The 24363-nt window shown below is 43.2% G+C and overlaps 1 protein-coding gene across 1 annotated transcript in view; it reads left to right on the top strand.

The window, feature by feature from the left end:
• Window positions 1-24363, top strand: part of macrod2 (mono-ADP ribosylhydrolase 2) — a gene marked incomplete at its 3' end in the record, with an annotated part of 1170384 nt that overhangs the window by 1036868 nt on the left and 109153 nt on the right. The window contains exons 9-10 of the mRNA XM_041889532.1: window positions 5300-5378; window positions 20309-20359. Of these exons, the coding sequence (XP_041745466.1) occupies window positions 5300-5378; window positions 20309-20359 (130 nt within the window). The remainder of the gene's footprint in view (window positions 1-5299; window positions 5379-20308; window positions 20360-24363) is intronic.

Raw genomic sequence — 24363 nt, 5'->3', positions numbered from 1 at the left:
AGCCATTACACAGAATGGGGTCCTCCACCGCCATGCCCATATGGGCCCTTACAACACAGCACTCATACTTACATTCTTGGACCAATTGCACAACATAACAGCAGCAAATCAAATCGATCATATGCAATACATTGTTGTCTGGGACAATGTGTCTTTCCACCGCTCTGCTCTGGTTCAGAACTGGTTTCAGCAACATCCACATTTCACCGTCCTATATCTTCCACCATACTCTCCATTCCTCAACCCTATAGAAGAGTTTTTCTCGGCATGGCGGTGGAAGGTATATGATCTCCGTCTCCAGGCTGTGGTACCCCTCATCCAAGCCATGGAGGAGGCCTGTGACCAGATGGAGGTAGCAGCAATGCAAGGATGGATTCGTCATTCAAGACGTTTCTTTCCAAGGTGTCTTGCTAATGACAACATTGCCTGCGATGTTGATGAAATTCTCTGGCCAGATCCAGCTAGGCGAAGAGACAATGTCTAGTTATTTAAAAAAAAATTTTTTTAACTTACAATACGTAAAGTGACGTTTGGTTACAGTATTATGAATCTCCATGTCAACATTTTGGGCGTGTTGAGAAATAAATGAGTTTCTTCAGTCTGCAACATTGGTCTTGTGTAGTGTTTGGTGAATTTACATTATATTTGTACTTTGTTGATAGTAGCCTACTCTAATCATAGGGAAGTAGAAGTGCTAAAAGTGTTTTTGGTTTATCACAGCAGAGTGTAACTCGTGCAAACAGAGTATAGTAATGTGAAACGTGTGTGTTTCATATGGTAACAAAGTATGGTTTTTAAAAAGAAGTGTATAGTTTTTACAAGAGTGTTTAATTTTGCAAAGGATCTGTAGTGTTTTGCTAATTGGGTGTGTGGTTGTGCTAATTGTGTGTAGTGTTTTGAAAACACGGGCCCTGTTTTGAAAATCGTGCTTAAGCAATCAAAAAAACTGTAATCTCACCAAAAGGAGAAGGAGAGGCCGTAATGTGATTGGCCATCGGGCCATTGTTGGTGTTCCTGGGCAGCGTGGTGGCAATGTCACATTATGTGCTGCCATCAGCAATCATGGGGTTGTCCACCATCATGCCAACCTGGGGCCCTACAACACTCACCAGCTCCTCATTTTCCTCAATCACATGCGAGATGCTTTGTTAGGGCAGCAGGATGAGCATCCCATCTATGTTGTTGTTTGGGACAATGTGAGTTTTCACAGAGCCCTCCAGGTTAGAGAGTGGTACAATATGAACCAAGGTTTTATCAATCTTTGCCTTCCACCGTACTCCCCTTTCCTAAACCCCATTGAGGAATTCTTCTCCTCATGGCGGTGGAAGGTATATGAACGCCAACCTTACACCAGGGTAAATCTCCTGCAAGCCATGGGACTTGCCTGTGGTGACATAGGTGTGGAGGCATGCCAAGCCTGGATACGGCATGCCAGGGGTTTTTTTCCCCGTTGCCTGGCCAGACAAAATGTGGCCTGTGATGTGGATGAAGTCCTGTGGCCTGACCCAGTACGGAGACATGATGCTGTGGCTGAGTAATGCACTTATTTGTATATTTTTGTACTTTATTTTTACATGGGCTTACTGTACACAAGCGGCAAACGCATAAGATTTCTGTTTGTTTTTACAAGTGCTACATGTAAATGCACAATATTTCTGTTTTGTCTTTTTGTACAAGTGCTAAATGCACAGGTTTTTTTTGTTTTGCAACATGCATTTAGCCTACAGTGAACAATAAACATTTATTTCTCCAGCTTCATGTCCTGAGCATTGTGTTTTCTATTTTTCTACGTAGTGTTTAGTGACTGTTCAGTAGTGTTTTTTTATTTTGATTGACTCGGGGCACGATTTGACAACATAGTTCAGTTTTGAGCACAGATTGAACTGTTTTGAGGTGAAAGTTTGGTTTTGCAAGAAGAGTCTGAGGTTTTGTGAATGTAGCTTGAAAATTGGGTTTTGTGTTCACAGTTAAGAGAAAAGGAGAGCAGCTTTCAAGAAATGTGTCTTAGCAATCGAGAAAAACTGTAAAAGGGAACATTACAGAACAGCTACGTTTACCGTAGTAGTTCAGTAGATAATATCATGTAATGTGTTTGTGTGTTTCATGCCTGCTTGCTTTATGTAGAGGGTGTTGTATTGTACAATAGGAAGGTAGATAGGAGAGTGATGGTGGAGAGGTTTTCATATCGGTCTCCAATTGCATCATGTTATTGTCGCACAATTGGCCCAGCGTCGTCCGGGTTTGGCCGGTGTAGGCCGTCATTGTAAATAAGAATTTGTTCTTAACTGACTTGCCTAGTTAAATAAAGGTTAAATAAACAAATTAATAAAAAATAAACAATTGTGCATTTGAGCAGACATTATTCCAGGGATATGTATTCAGTGTATTCAGCGTTGTAAGACAAGGATTTATATTTAAATCTTTCCAGTTTGAAAAAGATTATATGTTTTTGAATGGCTCTTGAATTGTACAGTGCCTTCAGAAAGTATTCGCACCCCTTGACTTTTTGTGTTTCACAGCCTGCATATATGGATTACATTTAGATTTTGTGTCCCTGGCCTACACACAATACCCCATAATGTCAAAGTGGAATTATGTTTTTCATAGTATTCAACCCCTTTGTTATGGCAACTCTAAATAAGTAAAAATGTGCATAACAAGTCACATAATAAGTTGCATGGACTCACTCTGTGTGCAATAATAGTGGTTAACATTATTGTTTTATGACTACCTCATCTCTGTACCCCACACATACAATTATATGTAAGGTCCCTTAGTCGAGCAGTGCATTTTTAACACAGATTCAACCTTAAAGACCAGGGAGGTTTTCCAATGCCTAGCACCTATTGGTAGATGGGTAAAAATAAAAAAAGCATACATTGAATATCCCTTTGAGCATGGTGCAGTTAATAATTACACTTTGGATAGTGTATCAATACACCCAGTCACTACAAAGATACAGGAGTCTTTCCTAACTCAGTTGCCGGAGAGGAAGGAAACTGCTCCGGGATTTCACTATGAGGCCAATGATGACTTTAAAACAGTTACAGAGTTTAATGGCTGTGATAGGAGAAAACTGAGGATGGATCAACAACATTGTAGTTACTCCAGAATACTAACATAAATTACAGAGTTAAAAGAAGGAAGACTGTACAGAATACAAATATTCAAAAACATGTTTGCAATAAGGCACTAACATAAAACTGCAAAAACTGTGTGTTATGTTTGGGGCAAATCCAACACAACACATTACTGAGTACCACTCTCCATATTATCAAGCATGGTGGTGGCTGCATCATGTTAAGGGTATGCTTGTCATCGGCAAGGATTGGGGAGTTTTTTAGGATAAAAATAAACTGAATAGAGCTAAGCACAGGCAAAACCCTAGAGAAAAACCTGGTTCAGTCTGCTTTCCAACAGACACTGAGAGACAAATTCACCTTTCAGGAGGACATTAACCTAAAACACAAGGCCAAATATACACTGGAGTTGCTTACCAAGACGACATTGAATGTTCCTGAGTGGCCTAGCTACAGTTTTGACTTAAATCTATGGCAAGACTTGAAAATGGTTTTCTAGCAATGGTCAACAACCAACTTGACAGAGCTTGAAGAATTTTAAAAATAATAATGTGCAAATATTGTACAATCCAGGTGTGCAAAGCTCTTAGAGACTTACCCAGAAAGACTCAAATCTGTAATCGCTACCAAAGGTGATTCTAACATGTATTTACTCAGTGATGTGAATTAAATATTTCTGTATTTCATTTTCAATAAATTTGCAAAAGATTCTAAAAACATGTTTTCACTTTGTCATTATGGGGTATTGTGTGTAGATCGGTGAGAAAAAAATAATATTTAATACATTTAGAATTCAGACTGTAACACAACAAAATGTGGAATAAGTCAAGGGGTATGAATACTTTCTGAAGGCACGGTAGCAACCCACAAAGGCAAAAATGCATAACAATAAATGAGACATAAGGAAATTAATATACAGAGAGTATAGTCATTCAAAAAGAATATGCTGACATTTGCAGGGTGCAATTTGAATTAGCCATAGCAAAATCCCTCTAAAGTGTTCAGCTTGAGAGGATAAGTATAGTGATTATGAAGTAGCAGCACAACTGGATAGCAGCAGTCATAGTGTAAAATGAATTACCGTTATTAGTTAGTGAGTTCTGAGTCTCTTTGTTTTCACACACATTTGAAAGTCACAGACTACATTTGACCCTGTATTGTGGCAGAAAAAGCAGCGTGAGGTCTGCACCAAGGCTACAGTAGTAAGAGACTAGTAGCAGTGTTTTGTTTTTTACCCTAGCACTACACAGTTGATTAAAATAAGCAAAGCTTTATAATGAGTTAATTATTTGAATCAGCTGTATAGTGCTAGGGCAAAAAGCTAAATGTGCACTGCTTTTGGTCCCCAGGACCGAGATCGGGAAACACTGGGGTAGTTCATAAGAGCAAAGTACTGGGTCAAATTCAAAGGGTACCTACAGTATACCTGGACGTTTTGGTCTATGGTTTGAGGACGAGTACCTTTTTAGTTGTACTTTATGGTGCTGGGAATATATTTAATTTATCCTACCAAAGGAAATGCTCTCATTCAGATATTATCGCCAATATCTGATGTAATATAGTGTAATATGGTGTAATATATTACATTTTAGTCATTTAGCAGACGCTCTTATCCAGAGCGACTTACAGTTAGTGAGTGCATACATTTTTCATACTGTAGTGTAATGTAGTGTAATATAGTGTAATATAGTGTAATGTAGTGTAATATAGTGTAATGTAGTGTAATGTAGTGTAATGTAGTGTAACATAGTGTAATGTAGTGTATTATAGTGTAGTGTAATGTAGTGTATTATAGTGTAATATAGTGTAATATTCACTAAAAGCCTTCTCAGAAGTAGACCCCACTGCTGCCACCAGTGGGACATGGGTTGTGTCCCAAATGGCATCCTACTCACTATATAGTGCACTACTTTTTGACCAGAGTCCTATGAGCCCTGGTCAAAAGTAGTGTGCTGCATAGGGAAAAGTGTGCCATTTGGAACACGGTCCTAGTCTGCTTATGGTCTGATTGTGTTTGATTGTGTCTACCTGGTGTAGAATGTTATCATTGGTTCCTCAGTTGTTGTTGATTTTGTCCCTTTAGTAGCTCTTGTGTGATCTGTTGGTCCTGATTGTGCAATTAAAAGCAACAGTGGAATAATGGAATTATTTCTCTCTCTCTCTCTCTCTCTCTCTCTCTCTCTCTCTCTCTCTCTCTCTCTTTTTTTCTTTCTGTTCAGATCGAACGTGTTATCTTCTGTGTCTTCCTGGAGGCGGACTACAGGATCTACAAGGAAAAAATCCCTCAAGTCTTCCAAGGTACGTCTGTTTCTGTTTTCATTATACCTGCCATGGAATGTAGTGTCCCTGTCGCTTCTGAGTCTGCCTGGGGCTATAAAGCAACATGAAGTCTAACTTTAGTGTCATCAGATACTTTACAAAGAGAGAAGGCCTTTGGATTAGTTGCGCAGCGTTTGTATTTGAGGGGCAAACCTAATCCTGTTGGACCAGCCAGCCAGCCAGCCAGTTCTCTGCTGAAAAGGGCATGTCTCTCTCATGGAGTTCCAGGAAGCATCCACAGCAAGGCAAGGCTGTTTCGCCGAGTCTCACAGAGACGATAGATAAACAAACACATGTTATTTTCTGCTCCAAGTCTCTCCTGCCACCCAACCCTCCACACGCACGCATCGCACACACAAGAGCACACACACACACCTCCGCTCCCATCTCTGAGCCCTGAAGCCAGGAGCAACCAGTCACCATCTCTGATGGCTAGGGGACCATGGACGATTAGAGCTGAAGGGCTAAACGGCTGTATGGTGAGCTGAAGAGTAGACAGGCCTGTTTCACCAAGCTAGCAATATCTCCCATTTGGCACCTATACCCTCCCCATCTTGACAACTCCCAGGCTCATCCATGTCTTTCTCTCTCGGTCAGAATCTCGCTCACAATCTCTCTCTCTGTCTCTGTATGACTCTCTCTCACTCCATCTCTCCAAATCCTCATCTCCTAGATGGAATACAGAGTTTCAGGCCTTCATCTTCCTTCGACTCTCATGTGGAGGCTGTTTTGTTCCCACTACGCTCCCTCTCATCGCATCCAACCGTTCCCTCTCACCCTTACGCTCCCCCTCTCACCTTCCCATAAACTCATGTCATCCACCCACTTTCTCCCTCCCTCCCTCCCTCCCTCCCTCCCTCCCTCCCTCCCTCCTTCTCTCCTCCCCTCCTCCCCTCTCCTTCTCTCCCTCCATCCCCCTTCCCTCTCTAACTCTTTGCTGGAAGATTATCTTCACCCTACAGCGTGTGTAATGATATTGCCTGTCCCCATGCACCGAAGGAACGCCTTGTCATATTAGTGTTGTGAGATGGATTTCTAGAGCTGTTGTTTCTGTCGTTATCACTCCCAAAGTGCCAGCAATAAGTACAATAACTACATCTCCATCATCCAAATGCCATGTAGGTAGGGAAAAATTAGACCACTGTACTAGTGTAGAGGAAAGCCTTGGAAAAGTTGTTCATTATTAGTTATCACTCCCGAAGTGCCATTGATAAGTACATCTCCATCACAGATTATGGAGTATGTTAGCTGTCAGTCAAACTGCGCAAAAGTGAAACCGAAACTAACCTCAACAGTTACATTTAGGCATTCATTCTGAGATTTTGGTTAAATTTAGGCATTAAGGTTAAGTTTAGCCATTAATTCTGAGTGGTTAAGGTTAGGGTTAAGGTTTGGGATAGGGTTAAAACAAAACAAAAATACAAAACAGGTGCCTAGCACTGGGATTGAAGCCACAATCTTCTGAGCCATAGCTTGCTGTTCAAGCCCATCCTATGATCCTCAACCCCATCCACAATGCCTATGCCTAGCTCATCGATTCTACTAAATCAGTGATGGGCAATTTTGATGGGGGTGGGGGCCACCAAAAATCCCCCATCCCCCCATTTTGCCTTGGGGTGTAGAGAACATGTTGCTGTTTTAAAGCTAGCTTGCTGCAATTCTACACATTTTGCCATAGGGTGGAGTTGAAATGTTTGCAGTTTTTAATATGATATCTGAGTGAAACTGACTAACAAAATCAATGGGGGCCCCCCGGGCTCTAATTCGACCATGATTACTACAGGTTCAGATAGCTGGCCGCTAGACTAACTTACTAATAAAAAATAAAAAAAGGCTGACATGGGCTAATTGAGTGACTGTCAGTGACTGACATAACAAGATAAAAAATGTTGATAAACTACCACATTTTGAAATTGCACCTTGTGTATTTTACCTAGCAACAGTCAATTGAGTCCCATTAATTTTTTTAAGTATGATTTATTTTGGGGGGAAATTAATCGGACCGCCAGTTGCTCCACCCCTGTACTAGATGGTGCTTGCGTTGCCCCTAGTGGACGGTTGGAAATTGCCATGGAAATAAAATACCACGCAAAGACATAATTTCACCATCTCAAATATGCCTAAATACACCATCATCCACTAGAGTTTGGGCTGAGTTTTAGGTTTGGGTAAGGGAATGGAGGAAAGAAAAGCACTGTACTATTGTTTTCATGAACAATAGAAGGGTGGAATTGTTTTAATGTACAATAGAAGGGTGGAAGTGTTTTAATGTACAATAGAAGGGTGGAAGCAGCAGAAGAGTTGTGAGTACTAAGAGAAGATAACCAACTCCTCCTGAAGCTATTGCTTATTGACATGCACAGACTTTAAAAAAATGATTGACAGACAACACTGTGCTGTTGTACTATTGTAGCGCAGCAAAGCACAAGGAAAGTCCCCTGTAGCTCAGTTGGTAGAGCATGGCGCTTGCAACGCCAGGGTTGGGGTTCGTTTCCCACGGGGGGCCAGTATGAAAATGTATGCACTCACTAACTGTAAGTTGCTCTGGATAAGAGCGTCTGCAAAATGACTAAAATGTAAATGTAAAAATGAAAGCTGTAAGTGTGTCTAGGTTGAGGTAATGGAAGATAACTCTTCCTGAAGCTACTTTTTATTTACGTGCAGTGACTTCTTAATGAGGTCATGAGAGGTTCAAATAATGGAGAAAAATTCAATTTGAGACTTTTAGAGAAGGGCATGGCTGGAACAAGCAGAAGTGCCACACAGTGGTGTGTTTCACCTCATCACACGCGCATGCATGCATACACGCACACACACACACACACACACACACACACACACACACACACACACACACACACACACACTCACAGGAGCGTTCCCTTATCACACAGTCTGGGCTTTGATGTGACCTATGAGCTCACAGGTGAAGGGTTCCTTTTTCACTTCCTCCTGGGACTCACACCCCCTAAGTACCTTCCCCCCTCAGACCCCTAACCCTATGTCTGCTAAAGGCTGATCTCCTACACCTGTTCAAAGCTTTCACTGGATATCCAACATGGGAGAACCGAGAGTTTTCCCTTTCTTTAACCTACTGTAACTAAAAGAGAACCGAGAGCCCAGTCCATATTTTACATGGACATCAGAATGACTGTTCGGGATCTATATCTTACCTTCAGGGCTATGGTTACAGACTATTGAGCATAATGGGACTAACTATACAGAACTGTGTTTGGTGGAAAATGGGGATACTTGGGGGAAGATGGCAAGCAATAACAAAAGGAGGAAAGTGGAACATATTATGAGTAAATATGGAGTGGGGGATCACACAGAACTTTTGGAAGAGCCGCAGAAGGAAATTGAACGTGATGAGAGTGAGGTTGAATTAACTGCAGTGGCAGGTACAGTGATGACCACCGAGAAGGAGCTGAGTGTAGATGGAAGCGGTGTGGTGAGGAAAGTTGGCGTCAAGTGCAAAAAAAGGGATATGTGCTCCAGTAGCTCAGAGATGGAACCTGCCGAGAGTATTTTGATTTGTTTAACACTTTTTTTGGTTACTACACGATTCCATATGTGTTATTTCATAGTTTTGATGTCTTCACTATTATTCTACAATGTAAAAAATAGTACAAATAAAGAAAAACCCTTGAATGAGTAGGTGTGTCCAAACTTTTGACTGGTAGTGTATGCGATGGTTAATCTCACAGTGTGAAGAAGTACTTGTCTTTTGGTTGAGCAGAATCGGAGCGGGAATCGGAGAGAACCAGAATTATCTCGGCAGGTGCGCTTGATAGTGCCTGGGAGTAGATGTGTCGAAATAACCAAAGAATCCTAGCTCAACTCAGTCTGAGCTCAGACTCTGTCGTAACACCTCATCATCATCACAGTTGGAGATAGACAGGCAGTGTGTGTGTGTGTTTGTGTGTGTGTGTGTGTGTGTGTATGAGTGTGTGAGTCAGGCAGTTGGGTGGATCAGTGGGAAGAGACAGAGGAACACAGACAGACTACCTGACACGTTGTGACAAAATCACACGGTGCTGTAAAGGCCTGTTCTATCACACAGTGTCATCTTCTCACCTAGAACAGCCCACTTTCTCTCATTTTCTCTCACTCTCACTCACTGTAGCTAGAACATTCTCTCACCCCCTCATTCTCTCTCTCTCTCTGTGTCTTTCTCTCTCGCTCTCTGTGTCTTTCTCTCTCGCTCTCTGTGTCTTTCTCTCTCGCTCTCTGTGTCTCTGTCTCTGTCTCTCTCTCTCTCTCTCTCTCTCTCTCTCTCTCTCTCTTGCTCTGTCTCTCTCTCTCTCTCTTCACACACCTTACCCCCCACTCCCAACATCTGACCAACGTCATCACCTCTACTTCAGGAGAATAGCTTTTTTCTTTCTCTCTGTCCTCCTCTCCTATGTCATGTGATGTGATGTAATATGTTTGTGTCCTCGGTGGTATTAGTTTTACCTGTCAAGTAACAATGAATGCAGAGCGACCAGTAAACAGGGCATTTGCATACGGGAGATTGTTTCATTACAGTGTGCCTCCCAACAAGCTGTTGATAAACATTGGTGCCAAGATGAGACCTCGCCATACTTTGCTGCGATAGGGACAGGAAAAATGCCTGTGCTGCATCTTAAACACTAATACGGGCTACACAGATACACACATGTCCTCTGTATCTACTGGTTTGCAACGGCAGTATAGTTAGTTTCTCAGGACCACCCATACGTCAAATGTATGCAGGCATGACTGACTGTAAGTGGATAAAAGTGTTGCTAAATGGCAAATACAGTAGATGGACATTATAACTAAATTAAACAATGTCTAAAAAAATCTAGAGTGACTCCAGAGGGTATATGCTATATTTGTACTCTAATTAGAAAATCAGTAATTGGAAAATTAAAATCATTGATGAGTAAAATCATTCACTTGATTAATACATAGCCACCTTAATTGATATCATTAATCATTTGGCATTATATTATTAGCATGTGTGCACGCACGCACAGACACAGACACACACACACACACACACACACACACATATTATTATTAGCCTTGATAGTCATACACTCATAGAAAAAAGGGTTATTTTGCTGTCCTCATAGGAGAACCCTTTTGGTTCCAGGCAGAACGATTTTGGGTTCCATGTAGAACCCTCTGGGGAAAGGGTTCTACATGGAACCCAATAGGGTTCTACCTGGAACCAAAAGGGTTCTACCCGGATCCAAAAAGGGTTCTTCAAAGGGTTATTTACATTTACATTTTAGTCATTTAGCAGACGCTCTTATCCAGAGCGACTTACAGTTAGTGCATACATTATTTTATCGAACCCACAACCCTGGCGTTGCAAACGCCATGCTCTACCAACTGAGCTACATCCCCTGCCGGCCAAATCCCTCCCCTACCCTGGACGACGCTGGGCCAATTGTGCGCACCGCCCCATGGGTCTCCCGGTCGCGGCCGGCTACGACAGAGCCTGGATTCGAACCAGGATCTCTAGTGGCACAGTTTAGCACTGCGATGCAGTGCCTTAGACCTCTGCGCCACTCGGGAGCTGAAGACCCGTTTTAGGTTCTAGATAGCACCTTTTTTTCTAAGTGTGTATTGTCCTATTAATTATGTGTTACCATGGACCATCCTTTGCCACAGTCATTTTATTTGTAACCATATTAGCAAGGATTTAAATGTAATTCATAATTCCTACACTTTGATCGAAGACATGCGTGCTTTGGCACATTGTCCTATTATAGTGTTTGTGAGCATGGTCCACGCTTTGGCACATTGTCATGTTATTTGTGACCGTGGTCAACACACACACACACACACACACACACACACACACACACACACAGTCTTGTAGAGCTAACCTTGTGGGGACACACAATTAAGTCCCATTCAAAATTCTATTTTCCCTAACCCCTAACCCTAAACCTAACCCTAACCCGTACTCTTACCCTAAACCTAACCCTAACCTTAACCCAAAAACCTAACCCTAACCCTTAATGTTATTCTGAACCTAACACTAATTCTAACCTTAACCCTAAACCCCCTAGAAATACATTTGACCTCATGGAGACTAACATTATTTGTTTAAGTCCCCACAAGAATACACACACACACACACACGTTAGAGCATTGAGCCAGTAACCGAAAGGTCGCTGGTTGAATACCCGAGCCGACAAGGTGAAAATATCCCCTTTCTCTCTCTCGCTTTCCCTCCCTCCTCTCTCTCTCTCTTTTCCTCCCTCCTCTCTCTCTCTCTCTTTCTCTTTCTCCCCCTCTCTCTCACACTGTTTCCCTTACTTTCCAATTGCTACTTTATTTACATGGCACTTTACTTGTAATGACATGGTTCGTCTTTACACTGCATGAGACATGAGAACCCCCACTGGTTCTAATAGGAAGCTTCTCTCTGCCAGTGTTTGTGGGCACCAAAGACTGTAATTTGTGGGAAACGCAGCAAACTGTGTTTGTTGTGATGAGACTGCCTGGGTTTCTCTATGTGGTGGAAGGGGACAGGGGGGATGGAGGGAGGGATGCGGGAAGCAGGACCCCCGAGAGGGAGTGCAAATTGAGCCTGTGTGGTGTGTGTGGAAGGGGGGAGTGTGTGTGTGTGTGTGTTTCATCAGACTATGAATGACTGTGTCATCGTGTGTTACTGATCACAGTGCCAGTGGCGGGATGCTGGCTCAGGCCTTTTGGCTGCATCCCAAATGGCACCCTATTCCCTTATAGTGCACTACTTTTGACCAAGGACCATACCACCTGTAGGGCTCTGGTCAAAAGTAGTTCACTATAGGGAATAGGGTACCATTTGGGATGCTCCCATGTCTCTTAGTTATATTTGGCAGTGGGTAGTAACTTTGTTGTAGCTACCACATACTGAGTGCCACGCATTATGTTTAGATCAAGAAGCAAATGTTTTCACTATCATCTGAAATGTCACAGGAGAGAGGATACAATAATTATATTCATACCTGGAATGTACCTTCTGCCTTTGATGGCATCCCAGTCCCAGATGGTTGTTGCTAAGCAACCTGTACAATTTGTTAGTGACATTAAAGAGGCAATCTGCAGTTGCTACATCCATTTTTGGACTTAAATGTACCCATTGATTCAAGAAGAATATAACTTAGAAATTCCTCATTAGCTCAGTTTAACTGTCGTACCCCATCAGAACCCAAAATATACGTTTGTTTTACTCCAATTTTGATATAATGGAATGTCAGTCCTTGCATCTATAGCTCTGTCGATGAATTTGAGAGTGATTACGTTTCACCAGCCCCATCCCTCAGCTTTTTACCAAAACAGTGGCGAATGCTTTGTTATTGTTTCAACTGCAGATTGCCCCTTTAACTGGTATGATGAAAGGTGAACCCATCCCTCAGTGCTAACTATACCTAGATGGTTTATTGGTATGAGCAGTCTATTCCAGCACCTCAATATCTCCCTTCCTATACTTCACATCCCCAGTCCTCTATCCCCTCCCCCTTTCTCCCTCCTCCCTACTGTCATCCCCAGTCCTCTCTCCCTCCTCCCTCCATGTCATCCCCAGTCCTCTATCCCCTCCCCCTTTCTCCCTCCCTGTCATCCCCAGTCCTCTCTCCCTCCTCCCTCTCTGTCATCCCCAGTCCTCTCTCCCTCCTCCCTCCCTGTCATACCCAGTCCTCTCTCCCTCCTCCCTCCCTCCTCCTGTACCCCGTCCAAGGCCACATGGCTGAAATTATCTGTGAAGGAGAGTGGCTGCCACATGTCTGCCAGGCCTGTGGTAGTTCACTTACACCACTATTACAGTAGCTTTAGGTGAGGCCTTGAGAACACCCTCCTCCTACCATCTCTTCCACCCTTCCTTCCTTGCTACCCCTTCTTCCCTTCCTATGGCCCCCATCCACCACCATCTTCTCCTGGGTTTAACCCACATAGCTGCCACTGCCTGCTATTCTATAACACCACCATTACAATAGCTTTAGGTGAGGCCTTGAGCCTCCTATGCTTCTTCCCTCCGGTAATATAAATGTTTTTACTTTTGGTGCTTCTGTCAAATGTGTTTCACGTCGTCTACTGATTGAGAGAGGATCAAGTCTGTCTATCAGCGCTGCCGATGTCCCATTAGAGCACCGTGCCTGCTCCACTTACTCATTGCTAGATCTAGCCTGTCATGAGGAACCACTACTCACTGAGAGTCTGGCCTGCATATCCACTTATGCTGCACAGAAGTTAACACACTTGAATAATGCAACACAGCATGTAGAAATGTTGAAACTGCTAATTACTGTTCCCAAAATAATACAGGCTAGAACACTACAATGCAAGAAGATACCGGTAGCTTCAAGCTTTGTAGGCCTACTTTCCTTGCTACCTTACAGATGAAGCCAACATAAATGCACTACCCTAGTACCTTGTTTGTGATAATATGCAAACCATAACGCAAAATATTGCTGATTAAAAGCTGATTGTCACCAAAAACTTTATTCATTCACTTCATCTCACCCACCTCACATCTCTTCCAGACAAGATCATCTTTCTTCAGTTCAGCCCAGTGTTGCCAACTCCTCAGTAAGGAAAGTAGCTATTGGCTGTCCTAAAAGTCGCTAGAAGTCGCTAAATGACGTCATCACCTACTTTCCATAATTGGCCATGTGTATGTAATTGTGATGGACGCTGTAGGAGAGAGGAATAACGTCGTGGGAGAGACAAAAAGTGAGTAAAAAAACACCCTACATTTACATCCCGCCCTGAATGTAAGCCAGGGCAGGATCAGCCAGCGGCGGCTTCCCGCATGCGCAGTCTGGACGCGGAGGGGTGAACATCTCCTGCTCTGACTGCAGCTGGGAGGGACTGCTGCGTGAGGACTGGGCCGCCTGTGAGTGCTTTGGGACGGGGGTAACAAAGCACCCGCTGCTCGTTGAGAAGAGTAAGAACGATACATGCTTTCACGTCAGAGTCTCCAATAACACCAGAAAAAGTTGCTAGATTTTGTCGCTAGTCACTTTTTAAAAAATATGTCGCTAAAGGGGTCTGAAAACTCGCTAAATATAGCGACAAAGTTGCTAAGTTGGCAACACTGCCTTGAAAGGACTTTGTGTGTGAATGAGGTCATGGGTCTTAAAGAGACAGCGCACACTTTTATAAAATAAGAGATTGCTTCTTCTATGCAAATGTTGTTGATCATTACAATAAAATAAGTACCACATGAAAGGTAAACATATTGTTTTTCATCTGTAGCCTCATGAAATCACCTAAAACAAGCTCAAAAACTCAATGCATGCACACACTCCTATTGAATATGCATTCATCAGTATTATGTATAGGCCCAGGCTTGATTTACCCAGTTTATCAATAGAGATTTACCATTCAAATAAATGATTACCATTATGTTGTTATGTAGTTAGATTGGTAAAAGAAAACATGATATTGAACTCTGGATAAGTGCTATTATGTGACTTTTGCTAATACGCTTTTTTTTTTTGTGCCATGGTATCGTTCTGGTATCGTTTTGGTATTAAGTATTGTGATGGTATCCAGTATCGTGATACTAAACCTGGTATTGGTATCAAAGTAAAAATTCTGGTATTGTGACAACAGTAATACATACCATACGAAATAATTTAACATATCATACAAAATGAAGGGAGACAGATTTACTTTTACTATGTTACATCTATCCCTGAGTCCATGTTGCCTCATCCATGGCCATCTCATTCCACGTCTGCCACTGCCAGGCCTGTGGGACTAATAGCTCAAACTCCATGATTACAGTAGCTTTAGGTGAGGCCTTGAGACAGTTAACTTTTCAGCTGACTGGATCCACGAAATTGGGGAGCCTGGAGGAAAAGAGCAGTGGAGGACGAGAATTTGGGATGCGAGGAGAGAGAGAGAGAACCTCTCTCTCTTGCTCTCTCTTTTTTTTTCTTTCTCTCTCTCTCTCTCTCTCTCTCTCTCTCTCTCTCTCTCTCTCTCCCTCTCCCTCTCTCTCTCTCTCCCTCCCTCTCTCTCTCTCTCTCTCTTCTCTCTCCCCAGAGAGAGATCTGGGGTCCACTCAATTCAATTCAAGGGGCTTTAAAGGGCATGGGAAAAATATGTCCACTCACCAACCAAGAATTAACAAAATACGACAAACCCAATTGAGAGTCTGCATGCAGAATTCTGCAAAAAATATCCTTCATGTACAAAGCAAAACCCCAAACAATGCATGCAGAGCAGAAGTAGGACGATACCTGCTAATTATCAAAATCCAGAAAATAACTGTTACATTCTACAACCACCTAAATGTAAGCGATACCCACACATTCCACCGCAAAGCCCTAACCTGCTGAGAGATGAACCTAGTGAAGAGTCCTCTCAGCCAGTTGGTTCTGGGGCTCTGTTCCCAAACACAAACAGACCCCACAGAGCCCCAGGACAGCAACACGATTAGACCCAACCAAATCATGAGAAAACAAAATGACACACTGTAAAGAATCAAGCAAAACACAGACTGGAATGCTATCTGGCCCTAAACAGAGAGTACAGAGTGGTAGAATACCTGACCACTGTGACTGATCCAAAATTAAGAAAATCCTTGACTATGTACAGATACAGTGAGCATAGCCTTGCTATTGAGAGAGGCTGCCGTAGGCAGATCTGACTCTCAAGAGAAGACAGGCTATGTGCACACTGCCCATAAAATGAGGTGGAAACTAAGCTGCACTTCCTAACCTCCTGAACACATATTTCCCACAGATCACACAGACCCACAAAAAATTTGAAAACAAATCAAACATTGATAAACTCCCATCGCTTGGGCACACACTGGTTGAATCAACGTTGTTTCCACGTCATTTCAATGAAATAACATTGAACCAACGTGGAATAGACGTTGAATTGACATCTGTGCCCAGTGGGATATCTGTTAGGCGAAATACCGCAATGTGCAATCACAGCAGCAAGATTGCTCTATCCAATCAAATAAAACAAATTGTAGGAGTGGGACCGCCCCATCAGGATCAGGGGCGTCCAGTAGCATGCTATCATTGTTTCCTGCAGCAGGGTTAGATTAATGTATTGTACTCTTTCATTCAGTGTTATACAAAAGAAAAGCCTGTCGCCCGACCAAGAGGGAGAACACACACACACTCATGCACATACATACACACACACACATACACAGAAGGAGCTCTGGTGGTTTCACTTCTACAGAGCAGAGATGACAACAGCCTTTTATCACAGCTAACCCAAGCTAGCAGGCACGCACACACACACACACACACACACACACACACACACACACACAGGGAGAGCAGTGGCAATGGTTGTAAAGTGTGCTAGTGTGCTTCTGAGCACTGCAAGATCTGGGTGCGTGGTGTGCATGGGAGCATGCGTTGGGCCACAGGAGTGGCCATGCATCTCAATGGTGCTGCCTAGGGCAGTCTCTACTCCACATATCACTCTGAAGACACTTCCTACTCCTGTCTAACCATCCACACTGAACCAGCGCCTCAGGTTTACATTGTGTAAAATACCTCATACTGTAGACGGAACAGAGAAATGAAAGGAGCGACTCTCCTTTAGGTATGGCGAAATTGAAAATATGAAGGGCTCATGCTGGCTGAAATTCAAGTGTTTTGTGGGAATGTGAGAGATTTCATGTAATCCGTGTAAGGACCACAAGAGTACGGATAATTGGTAAAGAATGTCTTGTGAATGTGACTTCCCTTCTCCTCTAATTTTATGCAGTAACTCAACTGTCAAGGCTCGGTAATAGAGAGAGATGGAGAGTAGTAGATGAGAGCAGTGGCGATTTTAGCATGTCAATCTTGTGGGCCCCTTTTTGTTTTTTATGCATGCCAGCAAAGCCACAACACAACACTAAACAATACACTAATTGCACTATAACGGTGACAAACGGTGCCCACAAACTGTTAGTGCCTACATAAAGCTGTCCCAACAGCAGAGCTTTCTTTTCAGCACCATGGAGGGAATCCTTACTACTGCTACACCTGGCTATCAGCGGAGCCTTGTCTGGCAGCGAAAGTTCATTCAGCCTCATTCACTGCCTTTAAAAAAACATGGCTGATATGGCTGACTTGCTTAAACAAATGCAGTTTCTACTGACAATTGAGATGTACAAACTATGGCATAAGGGGACGACGAGCGGAAAAGAGGCAATCCGAAATTTATGCAGAAGAATACAAGACATTTTTGGAATCACCTTGTTGTGCTGTGCTCACTTGAACAGGAAGGTGGTGCGGAGGTCCTTGAGGGCAAATTTTGTCATCAAACTTTGTTCTCTGGATTTATGGTGCTTTCAAGACAATAAGGTTGAATCATGATGTCAGTGATCTTCAGGTCGGAGCTCTAGAAAGAGGCCCAAGTTCCCGACTTGGAATTCCGAGTTGGATGACCATTCAAAACATATTTTCCCAGTCGGAACTAGTTTTTTTCCGAGTTCCGAGTTGTCTTGAACTCACTAAAGTCTGAGATTTCCCAGTTCCGAGTTTCCAGTTGTTTTGAACGCAGCAGAAGTCATGCTGGATTGACAGCATGGCCAATGCCCATAGTGTTGAATGTTTATCCTTTTAAGCTTGGAAAAGAGACCCTTAGACCCAGACTTGGACCACACACCCACTCCACTTAATAGCAGGCTAGTGAATGCTTTACAACGCTTGCAGTTAGCCACTGATTCCTTCCAAACCACTCGTTGTTGAATTTGCGATTTCCAACTTGTTGTGTAATGTTTATGTCCAATGGCCGATGAGCACCGATACAGTTTATCTATAATTTATTTTCATATGACAAGGATTGAAAAGGATTTGCCAGTAGATTGTTGACATGATTCATGATGATGACTGCTTGTCTAGCTTGCTAGCTAATATTTTGAAAGTATGATGTTGACATGATCAGTCAAATCAAAGCTACGGTAGATATAACATTATTTGACGTCATTTTATCTGTGGCCAATGACCTTGAGCCTTCTTGGATGGGCACTTCTAATGTAACTCTATGGCAGCACCCAAGGGGCTTGAATTTTCGTGCTCTCCCTGTAGAAGGTGACGTAGTGTCCCGATGAGTGACAGAACACTGAGCCAGTCACGGCGCAACTAGAGAACATTATCAACCCCTACGCTCCGTATTTTTAGCTGGCTGCCCCACCACCACAGAAAGCACTGAGCTAAGCTGAAATGCCTGCATTTTAGTGCTGCCTTACTCAAGAAAGCAAAAAAGAGACCATGTTTGTATGTGGCTTTATTAACTCAATTATTTATTTATTTTTACATGTATTAATGCCAAAATAACATACAAAACAGGTGGGGCTCTGCCTCACCTGCTGTGAATGTCGCCACTGGATGAGAGAGAGAGAGAGAGAGAGAGAGAAAGAGAGAGAGAGAGGGAGATGGAAAGAAAGAGAGAGGGAAAGAGGGGGAGAGAGTGAAAGAGGGGGAGAGAGAGAGAGACAGAGAGAGAGACAGAGAGAGGGAAAGCTTGGACGTTGGCATACATCATTCATAAATGTCAATGGGACACTATTTTTGTCCAATGTGAGCTCTGACAAAGGCCTTGAAGCCGATACGTAAAGCTTAATAAAGAGCAGTGATACTAGCAAGAGCAGTGTGTGGGTTTCTTCTTTTTTCTCATCTTATTCAACTGTTACCATGCACCTGCAACAAAGATAGCTCAGATGTGCGAGTGCCTTTTGAATTTTGAGTCCAATGTGGTTCAATTCCTTTCCTATTTCTCAAGGGTTCCATCTGTGTGTAAATGTCCCCATGAGCCTTATTCTCAGTGATCCTCAAGGGTTCTTTGGGAAGGGTGATGGTTCTATGTGGAACCATAATGATTCAAAGAACCCTTTGAGCTCTTCGATGGTTCTTTGCAGTTCACAAAAGGGTTCTTTGCTCTTTTAGTGATAATTAAAATGTAGGGGAGGTGGCTCATTCGAATATGTTGGGGTGTGGTTTGCGCACAGCTCTTTTTGCGCAACCGTGAGTGAGGGTGTCATTCCAGTTTTCTAATGTGTTGTGTTATGCCATAACATGTTATATCTGACTATAGTCGGTGATGGTATTTTGTGAAAGACTCATTTATGGCCTCGTGTCAATTAGGAACGGTAGATTAAATAGTTCGGTGGTTCTCAATTCTCTCCTCAGGGATCCCCAGCTGTTCCAGAGTTAGCTCACTTGATTTAATTAACACAATAATAACACCTATGGAATTTCAACAATATAATATGGCTGACTGCAATAACAACCCTGTTTGGTTCTTCTAAAGCAGGGGTGTCAAACTCATTCCATAGAGGGCCTCATGTCTGCTGTTTTTAGTTTTTTCCTTTCAATTAAGAGCTAGACTACCAGGTGAGGGGAGTTCCTTAGTCAGTGACCTTAATGATCAACCCGCAGACACTCGGCCCTCTGTGGAATGAGTTTGACACACGGGTTCTAAAGGATATACAAACAACTTTTGAGATTGAGAAAGGTTCTTTATAGAACCATTCTCCATAAAGGTTATATAAAGAACCATAAAAAAGGTTTTATATAGCCCCAAAAAGGGTTGTAACCATAGCAGAACCCTTTTTTTGTGCTATATAGAACCTTTTTTATGGTTCTTTATAGAACCTTAGGAAAGGGTTCTTTATAGCACCATACAGGTTCCATTTAGAACTTTATGAGCATGGTTCTTTATAGAACCTTCAAAAAAGGGTTTTATATAGCACCAAAAAGAGTTCCGCTATGGTTATAAGCCAAAGAACCCCTATCTGGTACTATTTAGAACCATTATTTGTTTGGTGTGTAAATGCTGCAGTCCTTGGTCATCAATACTGTAACTACCCAGGGATAGGCCTAACCCATTATGACACTACTACACTGCAGTATCAGTAGATAGTGGTTTGTGAAATTGCAGGGTCTGATTTTTCTTTCTCTTGTTTTCTTCACCAGATAACGATGTGACTACAGACGAGGACACTGAGGATGGACAGAAGACAGGAGGTTAGTGGCCATGACAGTTTCAGGGTTCTGTTTTTTTCACCTTGACGTGAAATGCAATCACACATCGAGTGTAGGTTACAGTGGCTTGCGAAAGTATTCTCCCCCCCTGGCATTTTTCCTATTTTGTTGCCTTACAACCTGGAATTAAGGATTTTTGGGGTTTTGAATCATTTCATTTACACAACATGCCTACCCCTTTGAAGATACAAAATATTTTTTTTGGTGAAACAAACAAGAAATAAGACACAAAAACAGAAAACTTCAGCGTGCATAATTATTCACCCCCCCAAAGTCAATACTTTGTAGAGCCTACTTTTGCAGCAATTACAGCTGCAAGTCTCTTGGGGTATGTCTCTATAAGCTTGGCACATCTAGCCACTGGGATTTTTGCCCATTCTTCAAGGCAAAACTGCTCCAGCTCCTTCAAGTTGGATGGGTTCCGCTGGTGTACAGCAATCTTTAAGTCATACCACAGATTCTCAATTGGATTGAGGTCAGGTCTTTGACTAGGCCATTCAAATCAAAATCAAATCAAATCAAATGTTATTTGTCACATACACGTGTTTAGCAGATGTAATAGCGGGTGTAGCAAAATGCTTGTGCTTCTAGCTCCGACAGTGCAGTAATATCTAACAATTTCACAACATATACCCAATACACACAAAATTAGTAAGGAATGGGATTTAAGAATATATACATATATGGACAAGCAATGACAGAGCGGCATGGACTAAGATACAGTAGAATATTATAGAATAGAATGCAGTATATACATATGAGATGAGTAGTGCAAGATATATAAACATTATTAAAGTGACTAGTGTTCCATTTCTTAAAGTGGCCAGTGATTTCAATAGGCAGCAGCAGCCTCTAATGTGCTAGTGATGGCTATTTAACAGTCTGATGGCCTTGAGATAGAAGCTGTTTTTCATTCTCTCGGTCCCAGCTTTGATGCACCTGTACTGACCTCGCCTTCTGGATGATAGCGGGGTGAACAGGCAGTGGCTCGGGTGGTTGATGTCCTTGATGATCTTTTTGGCCTTCCTGTGACATCGGGTGTTGTATGTGTCTTGGAGGGCGGGTAGTTTGCCCCCCGGTAATGCGTTCGGCAGACTGCACCACCCTCTGGAGAGCCCTGCAGTTGTGGGCGGTGCAGTTGCCATACCAGGCAGTGAAACTGCCCGACAGGATGCTCTCAATTGTGCATCTGTAAAAGTTTGTGAGGGTTTTAGGTGCTAAGCCAAATTTCTTCAGCCTCCTGAGGTTGAAGAGGCTCTGTTGCGCCTTCTTCACCACACTGTCTGCGTGGGTGGACCATTTCAGTTTGTCGGTGATGTGTACGCCAAGGAACTTGAAGCTTTCCACCTTCTCCACTGCGGTCCCGTTGATGTGGATAGGGGGGTGCACCCTCTGCTGTTTCCTGAAGTCCACGATCATCTCCTTTGTTTTGTTGATGTTGAGTGAGAGGTTATTTTCCTGGCACCATACTCCCAGAGCCCTCACCTCCTCCCTGTAGGCGGTCTCGTCATTGTTGGTAATCAAGCCTACTACTGTTGTGTCGTCTGCAAACTTGATGATTGAGTTGGAGGCGTGCATGGCCACGCAGTCATGGGTCAACAGGGAGTACAGGAGGGGGCTGAGCACGCACCCTTGTGGGGCCCCAGTGTTGAGGATCAGCGAAGTGGAGATGTTGTTTCCTAACTTCACCCTTGGGGCGGTAAGCAAATTGAAGTGGATCTAGGGTGACAGGTAAGGTAGAGGTGATATGATCCTTGACTACTCTCTCAAAGCACTTCATGATGACAGAGGTGAGTGCTACAGGGCAATAGTCATTTAGTTCAGTTGCCTTTGCTTTCTTGGGTACAGGAACAATGGTGGCCATCTTGAAGCATGTGGGAACAGCAGACTGGGAAAGGGAGATATTGAATATGTCCATAAACACACCAGCCAGCTGGTCTGGGCTGGCAGCCTTGCGGGGGTTAACATGCTTAAATGTCTTAATCACGTCGGCCATGGAGAAGGAGAGGCCACAGTCCTTGGTAGTGGGCCTCGTCAGTGGCACTGTGTTATCCTCAAAGCGGGCGAAGAAGGTGTTTAGCTTGTTTGGAAGTGAGACGTCGGTGTCGGCGAGGTGGCTGGTTTTCTTTTTGTAGTCCGTGATTGTCTGTAGACCCTGCCACATACGTCTCGGGTCTGAGCCGTTGAATTGCGACTCCACTTTGTCTCTATACTGATGTTTTGCCAGTTTAATTGCCTTGTGGAGTGAGTAGCTACACTGTTTGTATTCTGCCATATTCCCAGTGACCTTGCCATGGTTGAATGCGGTGGTTCGCACTTTTAGATTTGCGTGAATGCTGCCGTCTATCCACGGTTTCTGGTTAGGGTAGGTTTTAATAGTCACAGTGGGCACAACATCACCTATACACTTCCTGATAAACTCAGTCACTGTTTCAGTGTATTTGTCAAAATTATTTTCGGAAGCTACCCGGAACATACCCAGACATTTAAATGTTTCCCCTTAAACCACTCAAGTGTTGCTTTAGCAGTATGCTTAGGGTCATTGTCCTGCTGGAAGGTGAACCTCCGTCCCAGTCTCAAATCTCTGGAAGACTGAAACAGGTTTCCCTCAAGAATTTCATTCTTTCAATTCTGACCAGTTTCCCAGTCTCTGCCAATGAAAAACATCCCCACAGCATGATGCTGCCACCACCATGCTTCACTGTGGGGATGGTGTTCTCTGGGTGATGAGAGGTGTTGGGTTTGCGCCAGATATAGCGTTTTCCTTGATGGCCATAAAGAGTACCTTCTTCCATATGTTTAGGGAGTCTCCCACATGGCTTTTGGCGAACACCAAATGTTTGCTTATTTTTTTCTTTAAGCAATGGCTTTTTTCTGGCCACTCTTCCGTAAAGCGCAGCTCTGTGGAGTGTACGGCTTAAAGTGGTCCTATGGACAGATACTCCAATCTCCGCTGTGGAGCTTTGCAGCTCCTTCAGGGTTATCTTTGGTCTCTTTGTTGCCTCTCTGATTAATGCCCTCCTTGCGTGGTCACTTCACCAATTTGGACTAGTTTGTGTATGTCCGTTACATGAAATCCAAATAAAAATCCATTTAAATTACAGGTTGTAATGCAACAAAATAGGAAAAACACCAAGGGGGATGAATACTTTTGCAAGGCACTAATCTCACAAAAGTGAGTACACCCCTCACATTTTTGTAAATATTTGAGTGTATCTTTTCATATGACAACACTGAAGAAATTACACTTTGCTACAATGTAAAGTAGTGAGTGTACAGCTTGTATAACAGTGTACATTTGCTGTCCCCTCAAAATAACACAACACACAGCCATTAATGTCTAAACCGCTGGCAACAAAAGTGAGTACACCCCTAAGTGAAAATGTCCAAATTGGAGCCAAAGTGTCAATATTTTGTGTGGCCACCATCATTTTCCAGCACTGCCTTAACCCTCTTGGGCATGGAGTTCACCAGAGCTTCACAGGTTGCCACTGGAGTCCTCTTCCACTCCTCCATGACGACATCACGGAGCTGGTGGATGTTAGAGACCTTGCACTCATCCACCTTCTGTTTGAGGATGCCCCACATATGCTCAATAGGGTTTAGGTCTGGAGACATGCTTGGCCAGTCCATCACCTTCACCCTCAGCTTCTTTAGCAAGGCAGTGGTCGTTTTGGAGGTGTGTTTGGGGTCGTTATCATGTTGGAATACTGCCCTGCGGCCCAGTCTCAGAAGGGAGGGGATCATGCTCTGCTTCAGTATGTCACAGTACATGTTGGCATTCATGGTTCCCTCAATGAACTGTAGCTCCCCAGTGCCGGCAGCACTCATGCAGCCCCAGACCATGACACTCCCACCACCATGCTTGACTGTAGGCAAGACACACTTGTCTTTGTACTTCTCACCTGGTTGCCGCCACACACGCTTGACACCATCTGAACCAAATAAGTTTATCTTGGTCTTATCAGACCACAGGACATGGTTCC

Source organism: Coregonus clupeaformis, chromosome 1 (assembly GCF_020615455.1).
Source record: "Coregonus clupeaformis isolate EN_2021a chromosome 1, ASM2061545v1, whole genome shotgun sequence".
Lineage (NCBI taxonomy): Eukaryota > Metazoa > Chordata > Actinopteri > Salmoniformes > Salmonidae > Coregonus > Coregonus clupeaformis.
Note: the sequence above shows the minus strand (reverse complement) of the source record. Positions and strands in the feature narration are given on the sequence as shown.